Below are 19,198 nucleotides of genomic sequence, written 5' to 3'. Positions count from 1 at the left end.
GAGTGTTACGCTGTTGACTCGGTGTTAATTTGTTTACTGTGTTATTTTTAGAGCTGTTACTCTGTGAGTGTTACGCTGTTGACTCGGTGTTAATTTGTTTACTGTGTTATTTTTAGAGCCATTACTCTGTGAGTGTTACGCTGTTGACTCGGTGTTAATTTGTTTACTGTGTTATTTTTAGAGCCATTACTCTGTGAGTGTTACGCTGTTGATTCGGTTATAATTTGTTTACTGTGTTATTTTTAGAGCTATTACTCTGTGAGTGTTACGCTGTTGACTCGGTTATAATTTGTTTACTGTGTTATTTTTAGAGCCATTACTCTGTGAGTGTTACGCTGTTGACTCGGTGTTAATTTGTTTACTGCGTTATTTTTAGAACCATTACTCTGTGAGTGTTACGCTGTTGACTCGGTGTTAATTTGTTTACTGTCTTATTTTTAGAGCTATTACTCTGTGAGTGTTACGCTGTTGACTCGGTTATAATTTGTTTACTGTGTTATTTGTAGAGCTATTACTCTGTGAGTGTTACGCTGTTGACTCGGTTATAATTTGTTTACTGTGTTATTTTAAGAGCTATTACTCTGTGAGTGTTACGCTGTTGACTCGGTTATAATTTGTTTACTGTGTTATTTTTAGAGCTATTACTCTGTGAGTGTTACACTGTTGACTCGGTTATAATTTGTTTACTGTGTTTTTTAGAGCTATTACTCTGTGAGTGTTACACTGTTGACTCGGTGTTAATTTGTTTACTGTGTTATTTCATAAGCTACTGCGGCCATTTGTTAGTTGAAATATTGCTGTCTTACTTTGAGTACTACTGTTCACTATGCCTGTTACTACTGTATTATCGTGTTATGGGGAGAGTTGCCGTGTTACTGTGACTGTTAATGGCAATGATACCGTGGTGCTATAAGCATTATTATCTTACCTCACACAAATAAATGTCGTTTTCTGATTGGCTGAGCGCTCATCTATTTTTACAAGCGAGGAACATTTTCTATGTTCCCTCTGGGAATGGCATATTGTGGGAATTCATTTGGTACTTTGTGTTTGTAATTCTTTATCTCGAATAATTGTGTCACACATGATGTACGGAAATTACCGATGTTTTGCGAATGCAAATTGATGGAAGGGCGATAACTCTAAATTTGTTTTTCTTGTCGTCTGCTAGTTTTCTTGTCATCTGAAAAGCTAGTATTGGCTAATTGTCCAACCCTGGTACTCCTTATTATGTTCCGATACCCGTACTTGACACAGTTGGAAATTAACATTGAGGTCGGTGAGATAAATACGTTGTTCACTGGTCCCTTGAGGCCCATGGTTTGATGGACCCTAGTGACCAGTGAACAGCATATATTATAACACTGTAAGTGTTACTGCTGTTGACGCGGGTAATACTGGGAGTGTTGCTGCGTTATTGATAACGCGATTGTTACTGTGAGTGTCATAGTTAGTGAATGGTTATGTCATTGTGCTATTGGTAGTATTACTGTGTTACCGTGAGGGGGCAGCTGCACCGTGTTACCGTGAGTGTCATAGTCAGTGAATGGTTAAGTCATTGTGCTATTGGTAGTATTACTGTGTTACCGTGAGGGGGCAGCTGCACCGTGTTACAGTGAGGGAGGCAGCTGCACCGTGTTACTGTGAATAATGCAGTTGCACTTTGAGTGTTCCTGATAGTTGTACAGTGTGACTGTTAATTGTACAGTGTGACTGTTAGCTGTACAGTGTGACTGTCAGTTGTACAGTGTGACTGTTAGTTGTACAGTGTTATTGCAGTGTGACTGTTAGTTGTACAGTGTTATTGTTATCTGTACAGTGTGACTGTTAGCTGTACAGTGTGACTGTTACTTGTACAGTGTGACTGTTACATGTACAGTGTGACTGTTACTTGTACAGTGTGACTGTAACTTGTACAGTGTGACTGTACAGTGTGACAGTTACTTGTACAGTGTGGCTGTTACTTGTACAGTGTGACTGTTAGCTGTACAGTGTGACTGTTACTTGTACAGTGTGACTGTTAGCTGTACAGTGTGACTGTTAGCTGTACAATGTTACTGTTAGCTGTACAGTGTGACTGTTACTACAGTGTGACTGTTAGCTGTACAGTGTGACTGTTAGTTGTTCAATGTTACTGTTAGTTGTACAGTGTGACTGTTAGTTGTACAGTGAGACTGTTAGTTGTTCAATGTTACTGTTAGTTGTACAGTGCGACTGTTACTTGTACAGTGTCACTGTTAGCTGTACAGTGTGACTGTTAGTTCTTCAATGTTACTGTTAGCTGTACAGTGTGACTGTCAGTTGTACAGTGTTATTGTTAGCTGTACAGTGTGACTGTTAGTTGTACTGTATGACTGTCAGTTGTACAGTGTGACTGTTAGCTGTACAATGTTACTGTTAGCTGTACAGTGTAACTGTTAGTTGTACAGTGTGACTCAGTTGCACAGTGTGACTGTCAGTTGTAAACTGTTACTGTTAGTTGTACAGTGTGACTGTTAGTTGTACAGTGTTACTGTTAGTTGCACAGTGTGACTGTTAGTTGTACAATGTTACTGTTAGTTGTACAGTGTGACTGTTAGTTGTACAGTGTGACTGTTAGCTGTACAGTGTGACTGTTAGTTGTACAGTGTGACTGTTAGTTTACAGTGTGACTGTTAGTTGTACAGTGTGGCTGTTAGCTGTACAGTGTGACTGTTAGTTGTTCAATGTTACTGTTAGTTGTTCAATGTTACTGTTAGTTGTACAGTGTAACTGTTACTGTTGTTCAGTGTTACTGTTAGTTGTTCAATGTTACTGTTAGTTGTACAGTGTGACTGGTAGTTGTACAGTGTGACTGCTAGCTGTACAGTGACTGACTGTGTAGTTAGCTGTACAGTGTGACTGTTAGTTGTACAGTGTGACTGTTAGTTGTACAGCATGACTGTTAGTGACTGTAACTGTTAGTTGTACAGCTGTTGACTGTCAGTTGTACAGTGTAACTGTTAGTTGTACAGTGTGACTGTCAGTTGTACAGTGTGACTGTCAGTTGTACAGTGTGATTGTCAGTTGTTCAGTGTTATTGTTAGCTGTACAGTGTGACTGTCAGTTGTACAGTGTGACTGAAAGTTGTACAGTGTGACTGTTAGCTGTACAATGTTACTGTTAGCTGTACAGTGTGACTGTTAGTTGTACAGTGTGACTCAGTTGTACAGTGTGACTGTCAGTTGTAAAGTGTTACTGTTACTTGTACAGTGTGACTGTTACTTGTACAGTGTGACTGTTAGTTGTACAGTGTGGCTGTTAGCTGTACAGTGTGACTGTTAGTTGTTCAATGTTACTGTTAGTTGTACAGTGTGACTGTTACTTGTACAGTGTGACTGTTAGCTTACAGTGTCACTGTTAGCTGTACAGTGTGACTGTTAGTTATACAGTGTGACTGTTAGTTCTTCAATGTTACTGTTAGTTGTACAGTGTGACTGTTAGCTTACAGTGTGATTGTTAGTTGTACAGTGTGACTGTTAGCGGTACAGTGTGACTGTTAGTTGTACTGTATGACTGTCAGTTGTACAGTGTGATTGTCAGTTGTGCAGTGTGACTGTAAGTTGTACAGTGTGACTGTTAGCTGTACCGTGTGACTGTTAGTTGTACTGTGTGACTGTCAGTTGTACAGTGTGACTGTTAGTTGTACAGTGTGACTGTCAGTTGTACAGTGTGACTGTCAGTTGTACAGTGTTATTGTTAGCTGTACAGTGTGACTGTTAGTTGTACAGTGTGACTGAGAGTTGTACAGTGTGACTGTTAGCTGTACAATGTGACTGAAAGTTGTACAGTGTGACTGAAAGTTGTACAGTGTGACTGTTAGCTGTACAATGTTACTGTTAGCTGTACAGTGTGACTGTTAGTTGTACAGTGTGACTCAGTTGTACAGTGTGACTGTCAGTTGTAAAGTGTTACTGTTAGTTGTACAGTGTTACTGTTAGTTGTACAGTGTAACTGTTATTTGTACAGTGTGACTGTTAACTGTACAGTGTGACAGTTAGCTGTACAGTGTGACAGTTAGTTGTACAGTGTGACTGTCACCTGTACAATGTGACTGTTAGTTGTACAGTGTAACTGTTAGTTGTACATAGTTACTGTGAATAAAGCAGTTGTGATTAGAGTGATACTCTTAGTTTACATTTAAAATAACCAGAATTACTAGACAGATTGATGGCATATCTGCTGAACTTTAATATCATTAAACCCATTCCTTTACCTTATAATATGTTCCAAGTTTTGTGTACTCATTATGCCAAGAATGTATTTTATTTCCGAAGAGAATATATGCTCTTGCTGCGGACCTACCTTCGTTCCGGAAGTTCCAGGAAGATACCAACTACTGGCAAGCACCATTCAAATTCCCCTTTTACACAGCCTATCTCGAGGTACCCCTTTACACGATTTCCTGTGACAATATCATGATATTTCTAGGTGCATGGTGGGGTGACGAGGGTGTATTGTGGTTAAAGCATGTGTATACCAAGACGACGAGTTTCGTTAATTCCTGTCTTACAATGTGTAAATACCATTTTGGGTGCCACTGATAATAGCTAATATAATGCTGAAGGAAGTAAAGTTATGCCCCGTCACACTCAAATTATTTATATTCTTGAAACGTGTAGCTTATATGATACAACAGCCAATGCTAGCCTAATATATTTTTGATTTCATACTTCACCTGCCAGACATCAGCTAATAACATTTGATTACTGTAGAGTTGATCACTTTAAGTTAGGGCACATGTTGTCCATGTTCTCGAGGGTAACCTCCCAAAACCCCTACAGCCCATACCCCAACGGCTTATAACAACAAAGTTCATGGTCCAATGCACTGCTAATCTCCTGCCTGTTACTTATTTCATACAATGGACCAGACCAAACACTTAACAATTGAGAGAATGTTTTTAGTGATTCATAACCAAACTAACAGTTTGAGATAATGGTTTGAATGGAAGGTAACAAAATATTTTAACAAAAGTTCAATAATATTGAACTTGAAGTTTAATTAACTTAATTTAATATCATAATGTCATAACATATTAAATGTTTTTTTATGTTTTATTTTTGTACATATTTTTATACATGTTGATTATGACGGCTAGTCATCCAATATTATACTGAACATATTTTATATGATATTATCTGAGGGCATGCCATTATCCAAGAGGTACCAATTGCAAATGACAGATGGTTTTCATTTTCTGCAATTTTTAAAGACATATTATACCCCAATGTTAACCACATTACCCATATGTGTGAAATTTTGGATATGGATTTTCTAATAATTTCTTCAAAATAAAATGGAAGCTTTTCAAACATTGGACATGTATAATATAGTTAGGCTGACTACTTTTTGAACGCCCCTCGTATATACCACCCCTGTCTACTCACAATGTACACCAGAAAGCTAAACCAAAATAGCTCAACATTTAATTCATCTCAATTAATTAAAATGAATGATCAAAACCCTACCAACAACAGCAGAATCTTATTCCCTTCTCATCTGTATACTCTGTGGAGCTCACACTGTATACTCCACCCTGTAATCTCTCCTTTGGGTCGACCGCCTCCGTGGTGTAGTGGTTAGAGCGTCCGCCCGGAAAGCGGAAGGTCGCGGGTTCGATCCGCGACCGCGTCATACCAAAAGACGTTAAAATATGGTACTTGTTGGTCCCTGTCTGGCGCTCGGCATTAATGGGTACAACAAGGACTGGTCGGCTCGGAGTCAGTATAAGGGGTATTCATGCTTCACTGCGGCATGGTATTCATGCTTCACCAGCTTCAGTCTGGGATAGTACAAGCAGCCGCACACACACATACACACGCACGCACGTCGTCACATGAGCGAAATATTCTCAAGCACGACGTTAAACCCAATTTCACCTCACCTCACCTCACCTCACCTCCTTTGGGTCAGTTCATTATGCCAGACAGGTAAATGTCGTATGTTGTCTTAACTAATTGTAGGGGTACAGGGCTGTAGGGGTACAGGGCTGTAGGGGTTATGGGCTGTAGGGGTTTTGGGAGACAACCTTCACGAGTTATGTGTATGTGGACCAATTACTGGTCCAAACAGGTAGTGTCTCACTCGCGTGCATTCACTACATTGACCAAGTGACTGTTATACACAGGTATCCTCTATTTGTAATGATATTTGTCACTCATTTCATTCGTTCCAGATTTAAACAAATATAGTAATATAGGTATATACGAACTAATGTCTAAAGCTACTTCACACTTCGATAGTTCATGATTAAAGTAATCTCGGCAGATGGAGGTATGGGATTCAAAGAATAAGGAATTGTTGTATTATGGTAAAGTATCTATATCCCCAAGGCACCCTGCGCGTTTGCAGAACGTTCCACATTACATTGTAGGGATGGGCCCTTTATGCAGAGTATCTTGGAGAGGAAATGGGCCTATACAAGGATGACTATGAACTGTGAGTAGACCCACCCAACACAGTGTCTGACAGCATGCTGAATAATTATTAGTGCTGTATTCAGATAACAACTTGATGATTGTCTGCGTTGTATTCAGATAACAACTGAATGATTGTCAGTGCTGTATTCAGATAACAACTAAATGATTGTCAGTGCTGTATTCAGATAACAACTGAATGATTGTCAGTGCTGTATTCAGATAACAACTAAATGATTGTCAGTGCTGTATTCAGATAACAACTAAATGATTGTCAGTGCTGTATTCAGATAACAACTGAATGATTGTCAGTGCTGTATTCAGATAACAACTGAATGATTGTCAGTGCTGTATTCAGATAACAACTTCATGATTGTCAGTGCTGTATTCAGATAACAACTTCATGATTGTCAGTGCTGTATTCAGATAACAACTGAATGATTGTCAGTGCTGTATTCAGATAACAACTGAATGATTGTCAGTGCTGTATTCAGATAACAACTGAATGATTGTCAGTGCTGTATTCAGATAACAACTGAATGATTCAGATTTGTATTCAGATAACAACTGAATGATTGTCAGTGCTGTATTCAGATAACAACTGAATGATTGTCAGTGCTGTATTCAGATAACAACTGAATGATTGTCAGTGGTATTCAGATAACAACTGTATTCAGATAACAACTGAATGATTGTCAGTGCTGTATTCAGATAACAACTGAATGATTGTCAGTGCTGTATTCAGATAACAACTTCATGATTGTCAGTGCTGTATTCAGATAACAACTGAATGATTGTCAGTGCTGTATTCAGATAACAACTTCATGATTGTCAGTGCTGTATTCAGATAACAACTGAATGATTGTCAGTGCTGTATTCAGATAACAACTTCATGATTGTCAGTGCTGTATTCAGATAACAACTTCATGATTGTCAGTGCTGTATTCAGATAACAACTGAATGATTGTCAGTGCTGTATTCAGATAACAACTTCATTCAGATTATCAGTGCTGTATTCAGATAACAACTGAATGATTGTCAGTGCTGTATTCAGATAACAACTTCATGATTGCTGTATTCAGATAACAACTTCATGATTGTCAGTGCTGTATTCAGATAACAACTGAATAATTGTCAGTGCTGTATTCAGATAACAACTGAATGATTGTCGGCGTTGTATTCAGATAACAACTTCATGATTGTCAGTGCTGTATTCAGATAACAACTTCATTGATTCAGATAACAGTGCTGTATTCAGATAACAACTTCATGATTGTCAGTGCTGTATTCAGATAACAACTAAATGATTGTCAGTGCTGTATTCAGATAACAACTGAATGAATGTCAGTGTTGACACTCGTTGATAATGTCAGTAAAATATAAAGGTAAAATACCCTCGGCAAGCCTCGGATATTTGTAACTTTATCAACTCGTGTTGTCATAATTGATATCAGTAGACACTTGGGTGAGATTCTCTATTTCAACGTTTATTCAACAGAATGGGGCGGTACGGCTCCGAGATGTTCCGTGCTTGCAGGATGGTGGTGGACACTGGACTTCACTACTTCAAGTAGGTGATGGTGAAGATGCGGCTTTATTCTAGGCGTTGAACATGTGAGGTGCCGTAATAGTGAGTGAGTAAGTTTAGTTTTACGCCGCACTCAGCAATATTCCAGCTATATGGCGCCCTGTAATACACATAGGATGTTAATATGTGGGTTTGGTCAGCATGACGCAAATATAACTGACACCGTAGAGATCAGGCAAAGAACTACAAACACCGTTGTGTCGAACTTTGATGTATCGAACTTTGATGTGTTCAATGATGATTCAATGATGCCGACTTATACAAGCACTCACTCAATCACACACTCAACCACTCCCTCAACCACTCATTCAACCACTCATTCAACCAATCACTCAACCATTCACTCAACTATTCACTCAACCACTCAGGTCCAGTCGTCTAAAGTACCACAAGTACTCACTCACTCATCCACTCATTCAAATATTCACTAAGTCATTCACTCAACCACTCGGGGCGAAGAAAAGAATCTCACTCAACCTCTCTCACTCATAGTTAGTCACGCCAGCTAACCCACCTTGTCGTTACCATGTTGCCACACGGTACTCCTAAGATGCAGTCTCAATCAATATACAATGATTACAAATGTCCATATTTGATGAATTTAGAACATTTTTATTTCACCGAAGAGTTTCTACAGATTCAGAGGATGTAAACCTTGAACTTTAGGCTATAGTTAATTTGTACCTTCAGTATATCGTAAAGTGAATACAGCATCATTAAACGATGTACGGGTAAAACATGACGAACCATTACGATAACCAACATGAAGAGAATAAAACTGTTATTTCAGATTTTAGCAAAGAAGAGTATAGCATACTGTGCAGACGAAATCACTACACTGTCCTATCATTTTGCAAGGGAGCCAGCTTTAGTGATCAGTAAATGACATCCATTAAATAAAATGTATCATAAAATATATAATTAAATAATGCATCTCAATGCGTTGACCGATCCTTATGATATCAATCACCGACAATTATTTTGCTGAACAACTGTTGAGAAGGTCGTTAAACGAGAAACAAACAAACAAAAACTAGGCATATGTTAAGGTATTAAATTTTCATTGTTTAACATCTTAAGAGATTAAGCAAGATCTTCGAGATAAGGAAGTTTTTACACAACAAAACAAAAACTACTGCATGCGTTCCTTTGAAAAGATTCCCTTATACATCTTTTCAGCTACTTTTTGGCATGAATTTGAAATTAATATATATACATGTGCTCCGTTTTTACTCTGTTTATATACTCTGTACCCGTGCAAATCCGGGATCGGGCGGTCAGGCTCGCTTACTTGGTTGATACATGTCATCGTATCCCAATTGCGTAGATCGATGCACATGCGGTTGATCACTGGACTGTCTGGTCCAAACACATGCAAAGCAAGTAAATTAATCACCGGGAGATTTCCTCTAAAATTCCTCCATAAACTTTTTGGAATCTTTACGAAGGCTTTACAAACACCATACTTGTACAATAGAATTCATTAAATTAATGGTTTGCATACATGTCCATTTCAATATTTCAATATATCAATGTCCCTTTGCCAATGCCCTTAATATCAACATGAAGGATAAGAACGTGAACAGTTACATTTTTCTGTGAGTACACATGAAAAGGTAAATATGTGTTTCAGTTGGGACAAGGAACAGGCAGTCTCGTACATGCTGGCACACACGGCCTATTCCCGGAACGACATCGAGAGCGAGGTGCACCGCTACGTCACGTGGCCAGGCCAGGCGTGCGCATACAAGGTTGGAGAGATTAAGATCCGACAGCTGAGGGAGAGAGCCATGCAAAAGCTCGGTGAGTATGGAAGTAAATACAAGGAAAGTAGATATGCTCAACACGTACATGTTCGCGATATTTGGAAACAATGAACGAGTATGTTTTTACGCCGTTTTAAGCACTATTATATCAATGCCATAGGCACACCAGAAATGGACTTCCCACGGCGTACCCGTGTGCACATGTGCTCGCGTGTTTGTACATCTAGAATATTTTTTTATACATATACATGTATATACGACATCGTTATAGGCAATATACACGTTCGATAGAACGAAATATTCCAGCTATCTATAAATGATATCTTCAGTACACAGTGCATCAAATAATGTACATATGTGACTAATACAACTATTCCAGGTATCTATAAATGTTATCTTCAGTACATAGTGCATCACATAATGTACATATGTGACTAATACAAATATTCCAGGTATCTATAAATGATATCTTCAGTACACAGTGCATCAAATAATGTACATATGTGACTAATACAACTATTCCAGGTATCTATAAATGTTATCCTCAGTACATAGTGCATCACATAATGTACATATGTGACTAATACAAATATTCCAGCTGCCTATAAATGTTATCTTCAGTACACAGTGCATCAAATAATGTACATTTGTGAATAATGCAAAATATTCCAGCTGTCTACAAATGTTATCTTCAGTACACAGTGCTTCAAGGAATGTACATACGTGTTCAAACAAAATATATCCAGCACAAAAGTATTACCCTAGGTAAACAGTACATAGAGGAATGTTAATTTTCCATTGGCATCATATATCTTCTGATCTTAAGTGCCAAACAAATGTGAACAGTTCTTTCAGGTTCATTCATACACTGAATGCTACCTACACACGCGTGCACGTCGTCATATGAGCGAAATATTCTCAAGCACGACGTTAAACCCAATTTCACCTCACCTGTATGCTACCACTGCTTGCCAAAGATATTTTACTATTCAGACTCACTCTATTTTTATGTTTAGGCCCGCTATTCGACCTGAAGGCTTTCCATGCCCTCCTGCTAAAGAATGGTCCGGTGCCTCTGAGCGTCCTGGAGAGAATGATCAATGAGTGGATGACTGATCTGACATCTGACTTCTATCAGGGGTGATAAATAGATCAACAAGACACGTTTCATCTTCGTTCATTCATTACGTTATTAAAGCAGATATTTAATGTTAGCATAGTTTCCTTCCACAGAATACGTTTGAGATTGATGAAAGGACAGTACTACTTTAAGACTTGTTACATCAGAATACGTCTCAGTTTGTTTGGGGTTGTTGATTTTTTTAAACGAAATGTAACGAAAGCATTCCAAACATGACAACTTGACCAAATAAACATATCTAAAACCTAAAAACGTTTCTTTGAAAGTAAAATTTTAGGGTGTGTACTTTGTCAATTTCCATTTCTGAGATTCGGCGACAATTTGTTAAAAATGTTGCAAAATAGGAAATAGGTTCCATAAACAAATTAATCACAAAACATACACTGACTGAATTCAACAAGAACTTCAAGAACGCCATTTGAAATGTCTGCCTTTTACTTTGTACTAAATAAAATACAACGTTGTATTGTTACCACACAAAGAATACATGACTGTCTACACAAAATCAGATATGGATCTATAGTTTGGCTTTGTTTTTTTCACAACGGAAATGGTGTCACGCCGTTTAAAACAGGCGAAAACAAATTTACATGTGGATCAGATAAGCTTATATCCAGACATGGTATTGAACAGTAAATTGGTTCCTGGAATAAGTAAATTCAAACGAACGATGACAATAATAGGAGGATTCATAGTGTTGATGCTGAATGAACAGTCAAATGAAAAACGTGAAGCCTTTATCGGAGTAATCTACACGTTCAAAAAAATTGCCAAGAGAAGCTGATTTTACAGTCGAAGAATATTTTCCTGACAGCAATGTAAATTATTTTCACTTTTATACACGATGCCTTTAGCGTATATGGTTATGATGGACTACAAAACCATAATAACATGAAGGTGCTGATGACATGTATACCAACGTTTACAATAGTTCAGCAGTCTATATCCTATTACTTATACAATAGTCATCAAAGCGTACGGATACTGCAAGACGTTGCTCTAAGAAAACGCGTCTTAATGGTGGCGATATTTCTTCGATAGATGCTGAAATTGAAATGCCTTTGACTTGTTATTGACTTGTTGACTTCGACTTGTTGTGACAATATCATGCTCCATGTATACACCACATGTCACACTAAACCGAAAGACAAGACAAAAGGCACTTTGAACAAAGTGACAATCTATGTATTAATCATTACATTACTCAGATTTTTACCATTTTACTTGGCTCGATAATGACTGTTACATAATTAGCCATAATTAGAAGTTCCGATAATCCACAGTAAGGTCTCTTCTGAACCTCTGAAGAGAGCTTCTCCATGGTAACCTGTTATACAGATCCTTTACTGCGACACGTACATCTGCTTCCATGCACCAGATGAAAGGCAAGACTGCACTTCTTGCATCGCCAACAATAAAACTGAAAAAAGCAACTATTATGTACACGTACAAGTTTGATATTCGTCTCACTGTTCTTAGCCAAAGTGAAACTGCTTCTTGCGGTAATGCCATGAGAATCGTTGCCATAGTTACACATACGAGCATCCAAGGAGTCGCAGACGACCCGGCGTTATTGGTTTCCGGATGCACGTGTTGTCTTGAATTACGGCAACGGTATAAGATGATCATATGAATCAGTTGCAGAAATGCTAGTATTGCAGGTACCACGGCCGCAAAACACGCCACCAGTATTTCTGCAGCATTAGACATGTTTAGTACACACATTCTTGATAAACGTACGCTGCCAACGTGAGTATATGCGATTGGCAAAACAACCGCAAGCATCGCCAGCCAGGGTAGGGCCAAAAATGTACCGATGACAAATTTCCGCATAAAGGGAGATAACTGCATCTTCACACAATGCAACGTCAGCAAATAGTCGGCGTTGAGGCTTACTATTCCCCACGTTACGACAAACCTCTGGACATACATGTCGTAAATGGATACCATAAGAAACTTTGCACATGACAGGCGCTCTCGGCTGATCAGCATGTATTCCGCTATTATTGGACATGTTATCAGTCCTGTCAACAGGTCTGCTATGGACACGCTGACCATGCCTAGGTGTCGGAAGTCTTGCCTGAGTGTCCGATTTGTGAGTATTGATGTGATGATGATTAGATTGCCAATGATTATTACTGGTATCAGCAGCGTCTCGCTGACACCACTGGCAATATAGGCTGCAGAAAAGTCGGGTCGTTTTCTCGGCCCTGTTACATTCCAGGCCTGGCTGACGTTGGTGTTGTTCATTTTGAAAGTGATCTGAAAAAGATATATTCTCTTGTACAATATTTTTAAAAGGAGTACGTTTGAAATAACATGCGCTGTACAAGCCTTGCCTGGAATGGTTTTAACATTTGCCTTTATGAGTGAGTGAGTGATTCTGTTCCTACGCCGCTTTTAGCAATATTCCAGATTATCATGGCGGGCTTTACACATTGTATCCATATGGGGAATCGAACCCGGATCACTGTTCGGCGTGACGAGCGATCGCGCTAACCACTAGGCTACCCCAGCGCCTGCCTTTATGAGACGCCTCAAAAGGACCGGGTGATTTACGATAATGGTTGCGTGTCATCTGCACAAGCCACAGTGTTGGTGGAGTAATGGTTACTTCGGTGTTTAACAATATTAAACGACTCAGTGTTATAGTTGTTTAAACGATCCACCCCCTTTTTTAATTGGAGAGGGTGTGGGGTGGGTGTGTGTGGGGGTGGGGGTGGGGGGTTGACAACCATTATTGGCATGAGTATATATAGTAAATCATATTCCAAATGTTGTCAAATGTGCGTAGATAAAAGGGTCTATGACGTCTTCTGTGTTTTATCATGGGTGTTATTCTTGAGTGGCGTCAAAGATTTAGTTCATCTTGTTGTGGCACAGTCCACTGTTCACGTTTATGTGGTGCGAAATATTCAGTGATCTGGATATGGACAAGGTCTGTTGTCACAACACCTAGTGTACAATACACAACCCTGTGCACTTAAAAGAACCCACGAATCCGTTGGTATATGACCAGATGGTGGCCACATGAATATGTGCAAACACCAAGTTGCAGGTACAGCAACGTGCAGTAAACTTGGACAAAGTACTGTGACTATGTGTCCCAGTCCACTCAGCTGTGAATGGGTACCTCGTAAGGATGGGAATGCCACAATAACTCGGTGCGCCTAGTGGCTGCAAGAGTTGTAAACTCCCCAGGGATTGACAATACGATGTGCCGTTGAGATTGACATCCAGTGAAGGAGGGAAAAACAAAGCGCCTTTGAGCAGCTGAGCTCAGCTGGATATCGGCGCTATACAAATGTATGTATGTATGTATGTATGTATGTATGTATGTATGTATGTATGTATGTATGTATGTATGTATGTATGTATGTATGTATGTATGTATGTATGTATGTATGTATGTATGTATGTATGTATGTATGTATGTATGTATGTATGTATGTATGTATGTATGTATGTATGTATCTATGATATGAAGCAAACAAATTGTTTAAAAGGGGTTGATTTATGGTCACAGCGGCACTTTGTCAGCCATGTCCTGACTTTCAAAACTTACAAATTCATACTAAACTGAATTAAATTATTAAAACCTGTTGAAGAAGGACAGTAAAATAACTAGATCAGCACAGATAAAGAATTAAAATTAGCATATAATTCTAAAATTAAACAAAATTTTATGGACAATACAACATATAAAAACGGGCTGGAGATCACCAACAACTGAAGGCAGGTCACCATACTAGAAACCATGGGGACTTACAGTACAGTTGCTACCTGCATGGACCCTAACTGGATGTACACCATTCCTTCAGCCACTGGTGATTGGAGACAAATATACTAGTAGTCATCATAAAATCACACATATACTACGATTAAAATGTTTAAAAGGCATCTATAGAAGTTGGGTAACGACGAGGTAGCAACTGTATGGATTACGACTTCTATAATGTCTACATGGCGACGTTTCGTAATAGATCCTATAAATAACATGATAAAGGCATAAGGGTCTATACCGAAACATACAGTGCAAAAGCGTGTCTGGGATGGCAGCTATGTAGTCGATGTCCATTCAGATTTTGTCTGATCGTCACGAGGTCAAGTTTAATGTCATGTGAGAGTCACCCCTCGCCATCAGTGAACACCCACCAGAGTGGACTTTCGTCCGACAAGTGACGTAAAATTCGAGTGATGTCGAGCTTGGCACCAAGCTCCTCGTGCTCCTTTGAGCTCTGTGCATAACAAGGGACGTCTGACAGGGCGCCTGTCTCTGTACCCGACCGATTACAGATGGACCTTTCTTGGAATAACCCTTAATGCCAGCATTCCGCATTGCCATCTCTGAGCAATTGTCATCTGAGGATACCTGAGGGGCTCATATTTGCTTATCAACAACGAAAACAATTGATTTTCAAAGTGATAGTTGGTTAAAGAAGGTGACACGTATTGTTGCAAGAGTTTCATCCCAATAGGGAATAGTTTGAATTGTTTATAGATTTTGATAATCTTAGTGTACATGGAGTATCTCTAAGCGCTGTATTTGGGAAATTCAAAATAAAGTGGACATTGTATTCGTATTTATTTTTGTTAGTGAATGAGTATGGTTTTACGCCACCTTTAGCAATATCAAGGCATGGACACCAGAAACTGACTTCACACTGTGTACCCATGTGGAGAATCGAACCCGGGTCTCGCTGCTGTTTACTACAAGAGGAGTATGTCAGCTTTTAGCAAAATAGCTGTATGTCTATTTGCATATAACGCATGCAACTGCATCACTAATTTGATCTGCAACATCACATTTTAACATGTTCTTGCACTGACATACCTGGATGTCAAAATTAACTTATAATTCATTTAAAACAATATATAATACTTCTTTAGATCTGAGTTGAAACTGATTTTGTTCTGTTTGTTGTGTTCACGTCATCGCCTTATTTAATCATTCTCGGGTCTACATGTGGGTGAGGTCATTGTGCGAAAATTCAGCATTTGTCTTTGTATTATTGTCTGGTGATGCCATGTCGGTCGCTGGTTATCCACTAAACACAAAACTGTTACAGCGAGTCAACACGCCACTATGACGTCAGGTCACGTGATGTCAACTCTGCTCATTAACTCTCGGTAGTTTCCGGAACAGTAGTTTTTAACGTTTCTTGCTACAATGTTGATTTTAGAAAATTACCCCCTTTACGATAGTTGTTTTTACATACTTCATTTGATTTTCAGATTTAAATGTATATCTCCTTTCAGGGAACATACTGACCCGATTACATGCGAGAGATGTTATAACCAGCAAAGAGTTTAGTCTGAAAGATTGTATGTAATATGACGGAGCAGAGAAGTAACCGCGTCCCTTAAAACTGTGGCGGGGCGGGGCGGTGCAGTAAACTAGTGGTTAAAACGTTCGTTCGTCACGCCGAAGGCCCGGGTTCGATTCTCCACATGGGTACAATATGTGAAGCCCATTTCTGGTGTCCTACGCCGTGATGTTGCTGGAATATTGCAAAAAGTGGCGTAAAACCATACTCTCTCACTCACTCACTCATTCACTATTAAAACTGTGGCATCGTATACATCTGTTCAGCAAAAATATGAACATACGAACATCAAGCTCTGTTTCTTATAGATACGCAGATTAAATTGACTGAAGTGAACATCGAATTTTTTATCATTCTGAATTATGATCAAAATAGTTTCTGTCAGCCCTAATATAATGGATTCTTTCTTTGAATTCAACCTACCTCGAGAGCTTCGTCAGTAGTGTTGTTGCCCGTTCTGCATTCAACTTGGAATGGAAGGGGCGTTATGGTGTTGATAAGGAATGGGTTGTGTTTCCTATATGACAGACACACGTGGGGGTAATTACTCGTAAGGTCGTAGGTTCATATGACTGCTCGAAACAAATGCGCAATCTACTTTGAGGATGTGTGAAAATCCTTATGTTTACGTCATCATTTTGTCGGGGCGGTCCGGATGTTAGTTCTTTGATTGAAATGATCTCTACCGGATTTTAATCGGAGAGTTATCTTTTCCCAGCTTGTATGTGTCAAGAAGGTTGGAAAAAAGACTTCCGTAGTTTAGATTGGAGAATAGTGTCTGGTCACCTGGTAAATCATATAATGTTTACTGACAATAATTAGACATATGTGCGTGTCGTTTTTCAGGGATAAATAAATGGGTGTTAATACACACAAATAAATAACACGATACACCATCAACATGCATGATGTCAATAAACAATGGCTCATACGACTGTTGAAACTCACTCGTCAGTTACATGCGCATGCTTCTGTTAGAAAGGTCCATCGAGATCCAAAACTGACCATAAAAAATCAGTAAGGATAAGGTATGTGGATGGACAACTCGGTGTAGACTCGAACACACTTGTCGAGGAAGGCTACATATGCCTCTCAAAGTGTCATATATATTCAGAAAAAAACTTATAGGAATGCATTTTTGTAAAAAGGGCTTTTAATTGGCCACAAATTCTCTAATTGAATTCAGTTACACAACTTCGAGTACATTTATCATGTGAATTGTCATGTGCATAATTACACTCTCAACATTCATTCAGCACGAAAGTTGCAATTTAAGAGGTCGAAAGATCAGCCGTATCACTTCCGCCCTTCCTCTCATATTAAACAATTAAACGGACTTTCCGATTAAAAGCAGAAAGCGGTTATATCGATCCGGGCCCGGTAACCGACTTCTGTGCAATAGGCATGCTTCACAATTGAGACATGACGTAATCACCGTTCTGCTGTTTGGCATGAACCTATATTAATTATCAGCAACAAACTATGTATGGAATAAACAGTCAACTAAGAGTAAACATAATGATTTCTATGTGTGTGCTAATAAGCGATTTTCGGTTTTTCTCTCATTTTCGAAAGTGCAGCTTCCCTCTGCTGATGATGCCATATGGAGTTTTAACGTAAAGAAACGGGTATGTCATATGGTGGTGTCATGCATATGGAACATTACTGTTATTCACAGCAACCTGCAGCTGCCGTTACATTGTTTCACATTTAGTCCACGTTCTGTTGGGTGATATATGTAGCAAAGAGCCTCAGTGGAGATGGACACGACAATTCAAGTTGCCCTGTGGTCATAATTACACCCTGCAGCCGCGCTTAAGGAATTGATGTATCTTCGCACAAATTCCTGTAACTGACAGTTTGTTCGTTAGCATCGTCAGAACGCCTTTGCCTCCATGGCAACTTCTTCACCTGGTCCATGAACGCAGCTCTCAGTTCGGGAATAGCAAACCAAACAATCGGCGTTACTCCTGATTTGAAATCCGACAGGAATACACAGGAGTATCTGACAAATAACAATGTTTTATATTGCTTACGTATAGCCTTCATTATTGCCCTCTGCGACATGTAAGCACATTGTTCAAAACCAACCATAATGATAAGCACCAAGCTTCCTGCCACATATATCCATGGCGACTGAACCGATTCCGGTGAAGTCATCAACGAAGGCATGCCACTTCCGGTTCTTTGTCGATAGAGGTGCACTGCAGTCATGATGGTGACCTGGACCACAGTAATAATAGCAGGGACAAAAAACGAGAGCGACATCACGATCTTTTTCGCTTCAGATGGAATAATGAGATGGCAGATTTCATAAGGTACAAGGTATTCCTTAGCATTTACATAAGCTACTGGTAACGCAATGATAAACATTGCTAACCACGGCAAACCGAGAATCACTGCAAAAACAAAATTCCGAGTGAAGGTCTTCAGCTGTGGTCGCTTGACATGAAAGAATGTTAGTAGATAATCCACATTGATAATAACAATGCCCCATGTTGCAACAAACATCTGAAAGTATAACTCAGTGACAGTCATGAACAGGTAGAACATGCACCCATGCCTGTATGTGTTTAAGATCATATCAGCACGGAATGGACACGAGAAGATGCCGATGAGGAGGTCTCCAATGGCAATACTTGTCATCATGAGATAGCGGAATTGCCGTCTGAGAGTTCCATTGCTCAGGATTGAGACAATCAAAACTATATTGGCCGACACGATGATGGGCGTAATAAGAATTTCCATTATCGCGAATGCTTTACGTAAACTAATGGCAAAAGCTACAACTTCTGACAAAGAGGGCACAGTTCCACGTTTTGTGACGTTTGGTTGGACACTGGAGTTCATTTTTCTCACTCTGTACCTGCAAGAAGAATTTAAATATATCTTAACCAGATACACTTATTTTTTTTTTAAAATTACGTAACGACTAGCTG

General features: G+C 39.2%; 2 protein-coding genes across 2 annotated transcripts in view; one reads left to right on the top strand and one right to left on the bottom strand.

Moving 5' to 3' along the window:
- Nucleotides 1-11,005, top strand: part of LOC124263494 — a 32,967-nt gene extending 21,962 nt beyond the window's left edge. Inside the window, exons 14-18 of the mRNA XM_046698153.1 lie at nt 4,296-4,403; nt 6,395-6,459; nt 7,936-8,007; nt 9,659-9,828; nt 10,808-11,005. Coding sequence (XP_046554109.1) covers nt 4,296-4,403; nt 6,395-6,459; nt 7,936-8,007; nt 9,659-9,828; nt 10,808-10,935 — 543 coding nt within the window. The 3' untranslated portion in view covers nt 10,936-11,005. The remainder of the gene's footprint in view (nt 1-4,295; nt 4,404-6,394; nt 6,460-7,935; nt 8,008-9,658; nt 9,829-10,807) is intronic.
- Nucleotides 10,034-16,713, bottom strand: LOC124263502. The gene is made up of 2 exons (XM_046698164.1): nt 16,683-16,713; nt 10,034-13,194 (listed from the first exon to the last, which is right to left on the bottom strand). Exon 2 carries the CDS (start codon nt 13,180-13,182, stop codon nt 12,193-12,195), a length of 990 nt encoding a protein of 329 aa, XP_046554120.1. The 5' UTR covers nt 13,183-13,194; nt 16,683-16,713; the 3' UTR covers nt 10,034-12,192.
- Between the last annotated feature and the right edge of the window lie 2,485 nt (nt 16,714-19,198).

Source organism: Haliotis rubra, unplaced genomic scaffold, assembly GCF_003918875.1.
Source record: "Haliotis rubra isolate DU_JTF1 unplaced genomic scaffold, ASM391887v1 Scf120, whole genome shotgun sequence".
Taxonomy (NCBI): Eukaryota; Metazoa; Mollusca; class Gastropoda; order Lepetellida; family Haliotidae; genus Haliotis; species Haliotis rubra.
This window is presented reverse-complemented; position numbering and strand designations above follow the sequence as displayed.